This window comes from Carettochelys insculpta, chromosome 1, assembly GCF_033958435.1.
Source record: "Carettochelys insculpta isolate YL-2023 chromosome 1, ASM3395843v1, whole genome shotgun sequence".
Classification (NCBI taxonomy): Eukaryota; Metazoa; Chordata; order Testudines; family Carettochelyidae; genus Carettochelys; species Carettochelys insculpta.
The window spans coordinates 316,649,388-316,665,167 of record NC_134137.1 but is presented as its reverse complement, the minus strand read 5'-3'; the positions used below and the strand labels follow the sequence as shown (position 1 = coordinate 316,665,167).

General features: G+C 37.6%; 1 protein-coding gene across 5 annotated transcripts in view; it reads left to right on the top strand.

The window, feature by feature from the left end:
* Positions 1-15,780, top strand: part of USP15 (ubiquitin specific peptidase 15) — a 137,860-nt gene that overhangs the window by 85,567 nt on the left and 36,513 nt on the right. For 4 of the 5 annotated variants that reach the window (XR_012648126.1, XM_075013799.1, XM_075013809.1 and 1 more), the window contains 2 exons: positions 3,177-3,260; positions 7,699-7,843. Coding sequence is in view for 3 of the 5 variants with exons in the window: in XM_075013799.1 (XP_074869900.1) it covers positions 3,177-3,260; positions 7,699-7,843 (229 nt within the window). In the remaining 2 variants the exon portion in view is untranslated. Of the gene's footprint in view, positions 1-3,176; positions 3,261-7,698; positions 7,844-8,755; positions 9,626-15,780 lie in introns of those variants that run through there. The other variant, XM_075013826.1, reaches the window with a different exon arrangement.

The following is a 15,780-nucleotide window of genomic DNA, read 5'->3' as shown; positions in this document are numbered from 1 at the left end:
GAGGCCATGTCTACACTAGCCAAAAACTTAAGTTTACTAATGAAGCGCTGAAATACCTATTCAGCGCCTCATTAGCATGCGGACGGCCGCGGCACTTCAAAATTGGCGTGGCTCATCCAGACAGGGCTCCTTTTCGAAAGGCCCCCAGCTACTTCGAAGTCCCCTTATTCCTATGAGCAGATAGGAATAAGGGGACTTCAAAGTAGCCGGGGACCTTTCGAAAAAGGAGCTCTGTCTGGACTAGCCATGCGGCAGCGAGCCATGTCAATTTCGAAGTGCCGCGGCCGTCTGCATGCTAATGAGGTTCTGAATATGTATTTCAGCGCTTCATTAGTAAACTTCAAAATGGCCATTTGCATGGCCATTTTGAAGTTTTTGGCTAGTGTAGATGTAGCCTGAGTGGGTTTACTTTGACTGGCGGATATCAGCTGGAACACATTGCTGCTTTTTATTAAAAACAGAATAGTACTTATGTGCCCAAAGGCCATACGTTTTACAGGATATTTTTGTTTGGAAGTTTAATTGAAAATAATTTAATTGTTTCATCTCTCTTTGTCTTTGGGTTCCTTTTAACATACTTAACCTCAGGGATCTGGAGTGTAAATAGTTTCACTTTAGATATAAGTTGATCTTAAATAGTCAATGAGAAGCTTAGTTCATAATATTTTATCATTTTCCCGTGCATGTACGCTATTTATGTATTTATTGCTTTTGCAGTAACACTATCAGTTTTCACAGTGGAGAGAGTAAATAGTGGAGTCACACAAAGATCTCTACCGAAACCTGTGCTGTTTAACATAGTCATAAATTATTTGGGAAAGGGGTAAATGGTGAACTAGCAACATTTTCAGAGGTACAAAATTACTCAGTAAAGTTAAATCCAAAGCAGATGTGAATAATTACAAAGGGATCTCGCTACACAGGAACACTGGTGACAAAATTCAGCATTGACAAGTGCAAAATAATTCATGTAGAAAACAATAGCAATCATACATACAAAATGATGGGGTCTAAATTAGCCGTTACTACTCAAGAAAGAGATCTTGATTTCATTCTGGGTAGTTCTCCAAAAATATCTGCTTAATGTGCAGCAGCAGGCAAAAAAGCTAACAATGTTAGGCACCATTAGGAAAGAAATAGATAATATTACAGAAAAAATTATAATGCTTTTTATAAGTTCATGGTACACCCATACTTTGCTTAGTGCAGACAGTTCTGGTTACCTTGTCTCAGAAAAATTTATTAGAATTGGAAAAGATACAGAGAAGGGCACTGAAAAAGATTTGGATGGATAAGGTTCAGTTTTCATATGAGGAGGGATTAAAAAGACTGGAACTGTTAAGCTTAGAAAACAGATGACTCAGGGGGATGGATGTGAGAGAGATCTGTAAACACAAATGATATTGAAGAAGTGAATAAGGAAGCGTTATTTATCTTTTCATATCACACATGAAGCAGGGGATTAATGGACAGCAGTTTTAAAACAAACATAAGGAAGTACTTCCCATGACAACAAATTCCACAGGTTGACTGCATTGTGTGATGTTGTGAAGGCCAGAGTGTTAAGTGGGTTCAGAAAAGAATTAAGTAAGTTCATGGAGGATAGATTCATCAATGGCTATTGGGCAAGATGATAAGGGATGAGACATAACCCCAGACTCTTTAACTTCTGGCTACTAGCATCTGGAACTGGACAACTCTAAATTGCCCTGTACTGTTTGTTCCTGCTGAAGCTTTGTCACTGGCCGCTGTCAGAGACAGTATACTGGACTCGATGGGCCACTGGTTTGACCCAGTCTGGCTGTTCTTCTGGTCCAAGGAAGGGAAGGGGATTTAAATTATAACCTGGGAAGGGCAAAGGGATTTTCACGATCCAAGTAACTTTCTTTTCCCAGTGGCCATATCTTACAGTTTTCTTGCTTGAAAGTTCAAGGATCTAGTTTGTTAAATATTAGAAAACAAAGTCTAATCTCACATGGGCCATGTCTACACTAGCCCCAAACTTCGAAATGGCCATGTAAATACATATTCAGCGCGTCATTAGCATGTGGGCGGCCGCAGCACTTCGAAGTAGGTGGGGTCCTTTCAAAAAGGAGCCCCGGCGGGACGAGGCGTGTCAATTTTGGAGTGCCGCGGTCGCCCGCATGCTAATGAGGCGCTGAATATGTATTTCAGCGCTTCATTAGTAAACTTCAAAATGGCCATTTACATGGCTATTTCGAAGTTTGGGGCTAGTGTAGACACGGCCGTGGAGAGTTTTCAGAACAGAATCTATAAGAGTCTGCTTGACTTTTGCGTGCCATAATGGTAAACAGTCCTAGGTCACCTGGGGGCTAGGCTTGATGCAAAGACCAGTTAAGTCAGTTAGTGTATTTTTTCTACAAATTTTCCATGATTTTTCTTTTGAGCCAAAATGGTGACCAAGGCAAAACAACAGATTATGCTGTATATTAATTACATGTAAGTGTTACAACTCAAGATGTCTTCTTTATTGAAAAAATTTAACAGCTCCAACGCTGTAGCTTTGAAAAGAGTGTTGTATATTTTAGATAATATGCAAGAAATATAATGCTCTGGTTTGACTTCTATGACTAAACATGTAACTCCAGAAATTTTTAGGATGTCCGTCAGTCAGTTAAAGGAAAACCTGTTAATGAGTGGTATAATGTTGCTTTTAAATGGCTGAATTTCTATTAAGCTGCAAGTACTTATCTTTTTAAAACGCGTATTTTTATTTTCATTACAAATGACACTTTCATAACTCATCTTAAAAGCCATTTAAAATTAATTGCAAAATCAGTAAAGACTAAAAGATTTTATTTTCCAAGTTTTAGAAGTAAAATGCATCTACTTTATATAGTTGCATTAATATAGGCTGATTAACCTTGTTGGGTTTTTTTTCGTTTTTTCCCTGAAGGCCATATTTGGCTTAGTAAGTTCTGGGATATCCAGTGCAATATGAAAGGTTAACATTAAATTTTAGGAAATAATTAATTTTAGTTTCAAGAAGATGCATTTTGAAGCTGGAAACCATTGTCCTGAATATTTAGTGCTCCGTTCATAAAATTTTTGTTTTTTCATACTTATTTGTCTACATTGTTCATCTATTTTCTTTTTCCTGATTAATTTTAATATCTCAGCATTTTTATCTAATTTAACATTTTCATATTTTTAAGGTCCCCAGGTGCATCCAATTTTTCAACTTTACCAAAGATCTCTCCATCTCTATCAAATAATTATAACAACATCAACAACAGAAAGTAAGCAACATATCTTAAGAACTTATTTATTTAATTAAAATCTCCAAAAGATGATTTAGAAAATTACCTTGTTTTTTACCTTTTTTAGATCAGGGAATTAATTTTCTTTTGACAATGCTCAGGTTGTAGTTTCTTTATTACTGGTAAATACTGATGGTCTGTCTACCTAGTGTTGTGCCTGAGTGTTAGAAATCTGACATTTTGTGAAAATGATTTGTTTTGTTTGGGTATTGTAATAATAGATGCTCAGTGAAAAGTCGGTCTTTTATCCTTCTGTAAAATTTGTTTGCTTTTGTTAGTTTTACACTTCAAATTTGAACTTGCATACATTTTGTTTAGGAACTGGTATATTTAATATAACAGAAATCTAAATCTTTTTCTGTCAAGTGGCTGCTTTAGTCTCTGATCCTTTCATTGCACAATGCATATACTGTAAAAAGCCAGCAGTTAAATGGAAATTGCATTTCACTGCTTTATATACAGCCTTGAAAGTACAGTTTGAACCTCTCTAGTCTACCACCCTCAGGACCTGACTGGTGCCAAGAGAATTTGCCAGATCAGGGAAGATCAATATTGTCTAGCACATTACCAATGCTTTCACTGCTTACTGGGCTCTTAGAAAACATTTAGGCATAAATTACAGCTAGATAACAGCACAGAACACTGAGACGCAGGACTGGTGATTGTAAACAAACTTATGGGACCATAGGAAACTTGGCCATACCCATGATAAGTTGTCATCCAGCTAACTAAAATCATGCTGGATTACAGATGTTGCTGGATGAGAGAGTGCCATACTAGATAGGTTCAGTCTGTAGTAAAGCAGCTTTCAAATCCCTGAAGTCAGAAAGCCGTCTGTCTTGAAGACAAACTGAGAAAAATTTGAGGTGGTTTATTAAACATCGCCATTCAGGCTTTAAATTAAGTCTCTTCTTCCAAATTTTTGTGCAATGAATAAGTGTTAACTTAAATGATAGCTTAATATTTAGAGGTAATATTAAATATTGTATATATCCAATTAAATACTGCATTTATGAAAAGTAGTTTTTCATATGGCGTGAAATGTCACTTATGCTTCTACTGATTGTGAGTATCCCCATCTCTCAGTGTTAAACAGTTGAAGTACATTTATATACCTGAAGAGTAGTACACTGGGTGTGTGAATATTTGTAGTATTTACCAAGAAAATGTTTGCTTTTTATGGGTGTTTGTAGAATACATAATGATGAATCTGAGCTTCAAGTAGAAAATTAATAGCTCCTCCTTCCTCATCATTTGAAAACCAAGATTATAATGCCTAAAGTTACAGGCTGGCAAGGATACTATTTCCTGTGGAAGATTTTGTTTTAATTCCAAATTATACATTTTCAGTTTCATATCATTACCATAGAAGCATTATAGGTTATACTTTAGAAGGCACTTATGAGCAGATAGGAATAAGGGGACTTCAAAGTAGCCGGGGTCCTTTCGAAAAGGAGCCGCATCTGGACGAGCCGCGTCAATTTCGAAGTGCCGCCGCCACCCGCATGCTAATGAGGCTCTGAATATGTATTTCAGTGCTTCATTAGTAAACTTCGAAATGGCCATTTGCATGGCCATTTCGAAGTTTTTGGCTAGTGTAGACAGGGCCCCTGACTTTGAAAATGAATTTTGAAAATAGTCACGTTACTCTTACACAGAGCACAAGAAATAGAGAGATTTTGGAAAGAATGGAAAAAAAAAAAAAAAAGCATCTCCAAGTGTAATCTCTGGATGTTGTGGTCAGTCCTTTCAGGGCCCCAGAACCTTCTGTTCTATCTCCTACTGCCCATCTTGCCTTCTTACAGTGCTCAGAGAGTGAACATTTTTAAGGTCAGAACATAACCTTTTATGAAGACCCAATTTCTTCTCCGAGGTTATTCCCTCAGCAACCTCATGTCCCTCCTCAAGTGTTATGTTGCTCGGTTACAACCCACCTGAAGTCCAGACTGGGAAAAATTGTTCCCCTGGGCTGTGGTCCACTCATTATTCTATGGTACTTACACTAGAGTAGAAGATCATTCGGGTTAGTGCTTTTTGATGGCTCTACATTTTTAACCCTTTTAGCGAGCTCACAGAGTATCTGCTACCCTCTCTTGGAATCCCAGCTTAATATGGAAATGTTACTCTTATTTTTGATTCTGAAACATTGTATGGCAAAGTAGAAACTTCATGGTTCCCAATTATTCGCAGTACACAGCTGAAGAAGAAGAGCATGATAAAATACCCATGCCTAGAGGTGTTTAAGTCCCAACTTGACAAAGTTCTGGCTGGGATGATTTAGGTAGGCTTGGTCCTGGTGTAGGCAGGGGATGGGACTCAATGACCTGCTAAGGTCTCTTCCATCCTATAATTCACTCTCACCAGGTTATCAGTGTCTTCTGCAGCTTATTGGCTACAGTAATGGTTACAAAAGAGACTTTCCCACACCTTTGGCCATGTTCCTATTTATTAAATCGGGCAGCACAAGCATTGGACCAAAGACACGAGTGTTCCTGCCAAGAGAAATGGGGATCACTGAGCAGAATTAAGCTTGGGAAAGTGAGGCACAGCCATGGTTTCCAAACCACTAGAAAATAACTCTTCTGTGAGTCAGAACATAGAGCAAAAATTTGAGCAGATGTATTTCTGTCACAATAGCTTATCGTTGACAGCTCATCCGAATTTGTGTGTTTCATGTTTCATAGTACTTTCATTTTATTTTTTATTGGAACAGGAATATTGTATTTACCATGTAATTTTAAGTAGTAGTACAAAGTACAAAAGACTATGGTTATCACTTCTTTGTGGCTCTCTTTAAAGCCAACAAAAAAACTGTCTTCATCAGATGAATTTTATCTTAAATTATTTACAAAATAATGCAATCCAGGGGGAAATATTGCATATATGTGTAGTCTGTGCAAAGACTTATATTTATCTCTGAATGGTTTTCAGCTATTTTAATGCTAGTTGTATGGTTAATATTATGACTCCAGTGTCCGCATTATGCTTCAGGTTGATGCAAGGTGCTTTCCCTTAATGTCTATCTCTAAGAGACTGAAGAGCTTTATTAAAAATAGGAGGTATACACTTGGTACTTGCATGTCTTTTTTTTTTTGAGGAAGGAGGGGTTCTTTAATTTTTTCCCCTCTTTGTAATGTTCAAGAGAACAGACAGTTTTAAAATTAGTTTTGTTATTCAGTAGTGAAATAAATTCAGATTAAGTCAGCAAAACTTCCTAGATAGCTCTACAGAGGATGACTGAAAGTGGGAGTTCATCCTGTAATTATTTAACTTAAGTATACCGACTACAAGTTTAAGTGATATTTTAAAATTGAAAAAATGTGTGTCCCAGGTACATCATAATCCACCATTGTACACCTGCATTTTTAAGATTATAAGGATTTATTTGTTGCATTGCATGTTCTTTCCTTGTTATGTATTTTCTTAGCAAGTGATCTTCAAAATCTTGTTTAGGTTTATTCTAATGTAAAAATATTTGAGAATTGCAGAAATGCTCTTGAATCTTATCCAAAGCTATCATTATCAAATATTTCATGTGATTAGTAACTAAAAACAGTTGAAGGAAATTTACCAGTATTTATTTGTTCTTTATAATCTATAAGATAAAACTGGCTTTACTAGGCTTTTTTACTCTTTTAGTTGTATAAAATATGCTTGTTTTACTGGAGGTTTTCATATTTAGTATTTGTGTTCTGTCATATGGTAAAAGAATTGCCCTTAACTTGGCTAACATTTTACTTATTAATAGTCTCCTCCAGTCTCACTAGATAGGTACATAATAGAGCTTTATGAAATTGGAATGTACTTGCTACAAGGCATTTTGTGCATTCTTTATTACTCCAGGCTTTTTCCTGCATTTAAATGCTGACTTGTGCTGTCCTAGCAGTGAAGCTATAAATAGAATTTCCAGTGCATCAAGCCAGTGATGTCACGGTGGCCTTGGAAATCTCAGCTCTCACCTGTAACTGAAGCACAACTCTTCATTCCAGTTTCTGCTGTCCTGACTGTCTTACAGTAGCAGAATGCTGAAAGGATATACATGAGATGATTTATTGCTGCTGGTGGTGTCTAAAGTCTGAATGTTTTAAATTTGATGGAGCAATGAAGAATGGAGTGAGCTGTGAAGCTGCTCCTGTTAATCAAGGGTAGAGCAATACAGTAGCAGTCTGTTTTTCGTTTGTTTCAGAACAAGGAAATGTTTGGTTGCTTGCAGGGAAAGAGATCTTTTTTTTTTAGACTGAGATTTAAGATTGATGAATTCCAAAACTAAATACTTAACAAGATGATATCTAGTTAACAATAGCTACATTTTAATTTTACATAAATTATTTGATAATTAGCAAAAAAAAATACTGGATACATTAAAGCACTATAGGTCGTATAACTACATTGTGAAAAATGTTTTGTTTTCTTACAGTGTGAAAAATTCAAACTATTGTCTCCCATCATATACTGCTTATAAGAATTACGATTATTCAGAGCCAGGAAGACACAATGAGCAGCCTGGCCTCTGTGGGCTAAGTAACTTGGGAAATACATGTTTCATGAACTCTGCAATTCAGGTAGGTGCTGCAGAAGAAAGTAAACCTGCTTGTCACTTGGAAATTAGTATTTTTGTATTTTGCATTGAGACTTGGTTACTGGCACAATACTATAACATTGAGAAAATAGAACAGATGGTCATGGGGAAGGTTAATTTTCATATCTACTTTTTCCCCTAATACTGTGCTTTTAACATGGAGCCAGTTGCAAAAGGAAACCTGAAGAGGGTCTTAAGTAACCCACGTGATCCCTTGATTAGGATTCTGCACTCTCCTTCTTTGCTTGGTACTTCATGAAAAGTGCTAAATGGAGAAGGAAACTTACAAATTCTAATTTGAGAAAATCATTTTCCTTCCTTATCAAATATCAGTGCGAGTTCACACCTTTTACCTCTTTAGACCTAAAAGATATCAGCACTGCCTTACATGCACAGTGAAAAATTTGAGAGCACACAAGAACAGAAGAACAACATCATAGGAATGCAGAGTTGATGCAGTCAGAAACACAAAGTGAGGGAAAAAGCAAGGTATGAAAGAAAAGGCAGATAATTGTGGTCTAGAATGGTGACACATGCCATTTTTCCTTCACTCTTGTTCCCCACAAATGGTTGTTGGAGGTACAAGTTCGCATCAGCATAACCAAACCATAATATTTTTACCTATATTGGCTATCTAGCTAATAATACTTAATAATACAAATTAGAACAAAATGCATGGCACTTATAAAGTGTTTTTGCCCCTATTATGTACATGCATTACATACAATACTGAAAACAGTACTGTGAGCTAGGCATGTACAGTGTTACATAAAACTGATAGATGAGAAATCTGAGATGGATTTTTCAACTTGCCAAAAGTTAGTGTGTTATTACCTGATTTATGATTTTGACATTCTCTTCTTTACTCAGATTCCAGTATGCTAATCTTCTCATGAATAAAATAAACTTGGTAGCTGGTTATGACTCCTTTAGAATGGAGGGGAAGAGCTGTTCTGTGTGTGGCTGTACCTGTGCACGTGTGGTTCCAATGCAGACAGAAATTCCCAGATTAGATGATTCCTCTTCCTCTGTGTGCATCAAAGATGTTCCTTCCTAGAGATTTCCCTTGCATTGATAGCTCTCCGCTTACATAACTTTTGCCTCACTTGCCCCTGAAGTTCCAAAGAGCAGGGAAGAGAACAAATGACATCAACATACAATAATGATAAATACAATTAAGTAAATGGGAAGTTAGCGGACATTTTGTTGTACGTGCCAAAAATCCCCACCTTTATTCCACCAATCCCCAGTGTTTACAATTAGTATAATTTGAATGTTTGTTTCTTGTGGATGAGTGGAAAGTAGCTATTGAATTAGGGTAGCCTTCCTATTCAGACACTTCCTGTCATATTTTGTGAAAGGCATGAAATGTGAGCATCTGGGAGTTAATGTTTTTGGTCTGGTAGGTCCATAACCAGACATTCAAACTTTATTTCAGGTAACTCAGTAGTTTTATGTAAACTCGATGTAAAGCAAGGTGTATGTTTGCTGCCACTGACTTACAACAACCTATTGCATGTGTTAATCAAAAGCTAGCTGTGTCTTTGATCTTATTGAGTACTTATTTATTTCTTTTCTTGGGGGATGGGTGGAGGACTCCTTTGTTCCTGTGCAAGAAGTGCAAGGATTTTCTGTCAGTCCTACTTCGCAACCATCCTTCCTGAGGAGAACTAGATGGAACGCTACATAGCCTGTCAATGCCTCATTATAATCAGATGTGAAAAATGATTGAGCATTGTGAGCCACACCCCTCCACTCCCAGGAGGTGAGCATGTTGCTTTCATGGTGCTTCCACCCTCTGCTGAGGCAGAGATCAACTGACAGGGAATATAACTGAGATCTGCCTTCTGGTAGTACAATGCACTACACTTAGGTGACCCCTTGTTGAAGACAACACCTTTATCTTGCCTGAAAGGCATTTATTTTGGCCTCTTGTTACAGTGTTTGCATGAGTTGCACTGTTTCACTGGGAGGGGGTTAGGGTTAAGGCTGTACTCAAGCAATTAAAGTGTCTGGTGAATTATCTTGAGGATGCTGATACCTTTCAACTTGGGTGTAATTTCATAAATTTTATACTTCTGAGCAAGATTGAACAAAGGAATAAAGGCTTGGGAGTCAGACAATGAACTGACATCAGTTGGATTATTCTAAACTTATTCCCTTCTATGTAATTATTCTGGTCTTTCTGAGGAATAGATAAGTACGCCAGGAACATATTTCTTGTGTAACTATTTATGCTGGCAGAAGTAATACAGATTTAGCAGCACTAGTATTGTTTGTGTTTGTGATTTGTGAGAGAAATAAGTCCCAATATTAGTAAAACTGTAACCCTGCTTAGACTTTGGCTTGGCCTATGCTACAGAGCTAGGTCCATGTAGGGCAGCTTACATTGTTCCCACCTATGTAAGTGCCCTGCAATGTACTGCATAATTCTGCTGTGAGAAGGCTTTCTATTGGTGTAGTTTGAGTAACATAGTGTTATGTAAGCACTGTGGGTTACTAACATCCTCTGGCTTTTGGCTGTCATTCTTGTCAGATTCACAGGCCATTTACTGTGGTGGCTGTAATTCAAACTAATATAGGTCAGTTTAAAGTTGTAGTGTAGACATGCGTGTATTCTTATACCTATTACCTACTTCAAGTAGAGAATTGTAGTGCTAGTATCTGCCCATGAAACTATTCTGGAATAGTTTGTATTGAGACAGGGTCAGGCCTGAGGGCTACAGAAGAGTGATAGAAGGGAAGTATATTAACCCTAGCTTAAATGGACCCCTTTTCCAAGCGTAAACTAGCAAGGGCTAATCCAGAACCAGCAGGAGTTTACTAGAATCAGTCAGGGCAATCAGGTCATTTAGGAAACTTGCAAACTAAAGGGAGCCAAGCTAATCAGGATACCTCGAGCCAATGAAGAACCAGCTGAGACTGGCTATGAAAGGGTCCTCTTCTCTTGGTTCAGTGAGTATGAGGAGTAGGTAAGTTAAGGAGCTGTGCAGATTATGAGAGGACCGAGTGTAAGTAGATACCAGAATGAATAGACTGTGGTAAGGAGGATGTTAGGGACCTCTGTGGGGAACTTGCCCAGGGAATCATCACTGTCAAGAGACCGAGATATTACAGGTGGCTGCTGTCACAGGGTCCCTGGGCTGGAGCCAGGAGTAGAGAGTGGGCCTGGACTCCCCCTTCTCAGCACAGGAGAAGGGCTGATATTGGTGGAAGGTTTTTGTCATGCTCGAATCACTTGGAGGGGCAGCAGAAACTATGGAATTTAGTCTCTGTTTTTCCTTTGCTAGCTAATTATGAGAATAGCTCACCCAATGGCAAGCTGGTGTCTAAGAGGGCTGCTGTTAGCCTCTGAGGCAAATAATCTGACAAAAAGCACAGGATCCACCAAGCTAGAGGAGGATCTTTGTCACAATATGAAAATTTATTTTGCTGATAATTTCTAGTGAAAGCGTAAGACACATGGGTAGATTTTGCTCCTAGCTTTTTGTTTTCTCTTAGATATGTTATCTTTCTAACCTCTCCTCCCCCTTAAAAATAAAAACTCTTGTAAAAGAAGAAAGGTAATTAGTTGTAGACAAACCTAAAATACAGGACTGAGTAGCTTGAAAGCTCTGCCCTTCCACCAGCAGAAATTGGTCCTGTAAAAGATATTATCTGTCCATCTTCTGTGTCTCATATCTGGGACCAACATGATTACAACACGTCCAGCAGTAGACAAAGATTGGCTTTCCGGGAAAGATACAAGGCTGTTTAATTTTGTCTTAGGGAGTAAAGACTGAGTGTGTTGACTGGGAGAGGGTCAGTATCAAAGGTTTGGTTTGTGTTTTTATTGTGTATGCCTAAAGTTATTGGACTGGAAGTTTTTTTTTTAAATAAAAGTAAAAGATTAATATAAAATAAGTAGTTTTAAATGGTTTCCCTTTAAAACTTAATTTGTTTTTATTTCTTAAATTTATAAAAGCATTCCTATGGAGTAACTCTAGGGATATACACAATCTTAGGCAGAAAGACTAAGAATAACAAATGAGACTAATATAATATTCAGTATAGGTTTTACTTTATCCTTACAGCCCTTTTTATCTGTAGATTTAAAAGCATACTGTTGTAGACTGTACAAAAATGAAAGCTAAATAGTTGTTGATTAAGTTTTGGACTTTCTCTCTTATTCGCAAAATAAATCTGTAGACCCACAAATCTAATAATCTTTTAAAATCACACGATTGCTTATGGATGTAAATAAGCAACTTGTTGAAGTATAAGCAGCCCTGTGAAGTCTTTGAATATTGGTTTGCTTGACGAAAACGATTTTCAGGCAGTAGTTTTTGTCACAATTTCTTCAAACACTCTACAAGAAGACAGGGACCCAAGAGACCACTAGGAAGTTTAAATGGCAGCCTTTATAAGTTAACTTGGTTTCTTTTATTCTGTGTTCATTTATAATGCCACAGTATTGAATGAGTTAATGATAGACCTGTTTAACTGAAATGTATCAAATACAAGGATCCCAGAAACAGGTCTGTAGTATTCAGAAGTCTAATTTCAATACAAAATGCATGAAAAATGTAAACATGGGCTATTGAGTTCACAAAAATACAAATCTAACAAAATAAATATTAAATGATCTAACAGTAAAAGGTCAGGATGCATAGGGCTCTTTTGAAGAGAGTTCCTTCTGACTTGACTCTCAATGGGCAGAAGTTGAAATAATTTATTTTTCATGAGTTCCTGCTGAATGTGAAGTAAACAAAAAAATCAGATTAAGTGAAGTTGCTCTTGAAATACTCTTATTTCAATCTTCTGTCTCTCAATGAAGGATGTAACAATTTTAGTTTATCACACTGATAGTGCAGCGTCATGGAGTGCAAAACCATTTAAAACATTTTTCATATACCTAGTGTTTGTTTAGTGTGGTGTTACTACTATTCTGCTATTAAGATTGGCAAGGATTACTTAATCCATTTATCTAATAGAGTTGTTTAAAGCAGAGGAGGTTATAAACATCAGCATAGTTCTGCACTGCAACAGCATTGAAATGTTTTATTTTCCAAACATATCTGTTTCCCTGGGTTTTCTCTGTTAGGTCTGTTTTCTCAACACAAGACAGAAACAGCATGATAAAAGGCAGTCCATAGTTCAAAAGCGTTAAACCCAGTGTGATGTAATGCCTAGGTTTAAAAGGTATGTCTTTGTGGCAAAGACAAGCCCATGACACTGAGTCAGAGTCTGGCTCAGTTGACTTGGGCTTGCAGGGCTTGGGCTCCAGGGCCAAGAAACAGCAATGTAGATGTATGGGCTCAGGCTGGATCCTTGCTCCTGTACCAGGTCTCAGAGCCCAGGCTGCAGTCCAAGTGCAAACAAATACTCCCTTATTTTTAGCCCCGTAGGCCAAGCCAGTTGAGCTGAACTGTGCCACTTCCTTCCACAGGTCTTTTATTGTAGTATAGACAAACTCTGAGATATGTGGAGGCACCTGGGGCATGCCTCAGTCAGAAGCTCTTAAGCTGACCCCTGTGTTTTATACCCTTTCTTGAATGATTAATGGAGGGGCTCTCTGTATGATCACTTTGTAACTTGTCCTAGCTCAGGGCCCAGTTCATTATCTTCATTGCTTCTTTCTTGCAGTGTTTGTAGGGCTGCTACTGCTGCTGTTGTTGGGTTTTTTCTGTTTGTTTTTCTTCAGTTATTGTTCTTGACTCTGCATTTACCAAGCTTTATCCCCTGTTACTAGTGGAGGTGCTTCAGTGACATCCCCCCATATTGGTAACACTTTTCTGTCAAAGCAGACATTTCAGGTCCTGTCAGTGTTGAAATCTAGTATAACTCAAGTATGTGGGTTTCATAAGCATAAAACACCAGGATGCCAACTTTCTTTGCACTTTGGATTAGTGTGCCATTTAGTGTGTTTCAGCATTGCTTGAGCTTCCTTCTTGTACTATCCCTTGAAAGAGGAGGATACTCCAGAGGCTAGGCAAAATGCCTGGTTATTTGGGTGATATCCCTTACGGGCTTGGCATTGGGTGCCGGAGTTATTTGAAGGTACTACTCAACCATACTGGTTTCCAAACAGAACATTTAAAAGTCCTCCTGGTCTTGTTTAATAAATCTGCTATGAATTCAACCAGGAGTGCCTTGCAACAAGGGCCAGAGATAAGCCCCTTTTGGTGAGTGCAGAGAATTCTTAGCATTGCTTCCATACCCAGGAAGGATTCTTCATAATGTGAAGAGTTGGTGTTATTGAACACTATTAAGGTATCTGTATGTGTGGAGTTTTAATAAATAGAGCCCTGCAATCTGTACATATCCACTTTATTTCTACAATTATCCATATCTGCAGATATGGATGTGGATACAAATTTTATATCTAGAACCCCGTGAAATTGCTGATATCCACTTTATGACCATGGATCACTGTTGCAGGTACGAATGTAGGTACCAATTTTATGTCCGCAGAGAGCTCTATTCATAAATTGCCATCCTTGGCAGTCTTGCTGTTTCTTTCACCAGAGGAGGCTGAGTCCTATGCAGGATCATACCATATACTGTACTGTCCTTTGTGAGAAGCTTCTACAAATTCTGTGATATTCTGGCCAAAGTGAATTAAAAATTCTGTCAAAAATTCAGGAAAATAAAAAATAATGAAATGTTAAAATTAGCTAACATAAATAGTCAGGTATTCATAAAGTACGTTGTACTGGTATCTCTAGCACAGTATTCTTTAAGGACCAACCGCATGCTTCTTCACAATTGTTCTAGGTCTTCTGGAAATGGCCACATTAACAAATCTCCATTCAAAGTGATTACCCTCAAAGCACTAAGAACATACTAGTGACTTGTAGGCCGTGTCTACACTAGCCAAAAACTTCGAAATAGCCATGCAATCCAATGCATGGCCATTTTGAAGTTTTTGGCTAGTGTAGATGTAGCCATAGTGATACTGCAAAATAGAAGACAACAAGTAGCAAATTTTGGACTTCAATGTTTGTGGAGGGTTAAAATAAACAAAAAAACCAACCTCCCAGGCCATCCTGCAGTTACAAAAAGAAGTAGAGAAAAGTGAGATCTTATTTATTTTGACTTGTCAGTTTGGTTAACTATTATTATTTATCTGAATTGGTAGGCAAGAGACTCTGTAAAACCTTCCCTTACAAGTGTTGCTGATAAATTTAATCAAAATGACTGGAAAGTGCATGCTTGGTAGGAAGACTTCCTCATTAGCACAACCCTGATTTACCCCCCAGTTCTATATAGTTATATAAGCAGGCCAATAATGTGACTCTTTTTTGTTCAGAATTTTTGTAATTTGATTAGAGATGGAACAGTCCCTCAGAATAAGTAGTCTTTGACATAGCCATTGTTTCTTACCAGGTAAACTTGGAGGATTCTATTGAAGCATGATTTGTCTAGTTCACAGCATACCTGTGGGCAATCTTGCTTTAAGAAGATGGGCTTTTGTGTATATTCTGTGGATATTGCACTAATTTGATTTGGTCTGACTGGTTATCATTGTTAACCACAGCCACAATTGATGAACTAAAATAAACAAAATATACCAAAACACAAAGGTTAATCTAGGTTATGTCCCAAAAAATAAATGAATACTTTGTCTCAGTTTTCAGTAAGGATGACAACATTGAACATGAGGTCAAAAGCCAGAAAGCTAATGGAAATGAGTACATAGAAATGGAAATGACCACATTCAAGGTGAAAGCAAAACTCAGATCTTAATGCACTCAAATGAGGGGTGCATAATTTCCATTCTAAAATACCAAAAGAGCTGTCACATGAAGTTGCAAGTTCAGTAGTGAGGATTGTTAATAAATCTGTCAAATTGGATGTATTACCCTATGACTGAAGAACGAGAATATTTTAACTATAGTTTAGGGAAAATGCAGTCCATCTAGCTGTCTGGTCTTCTGT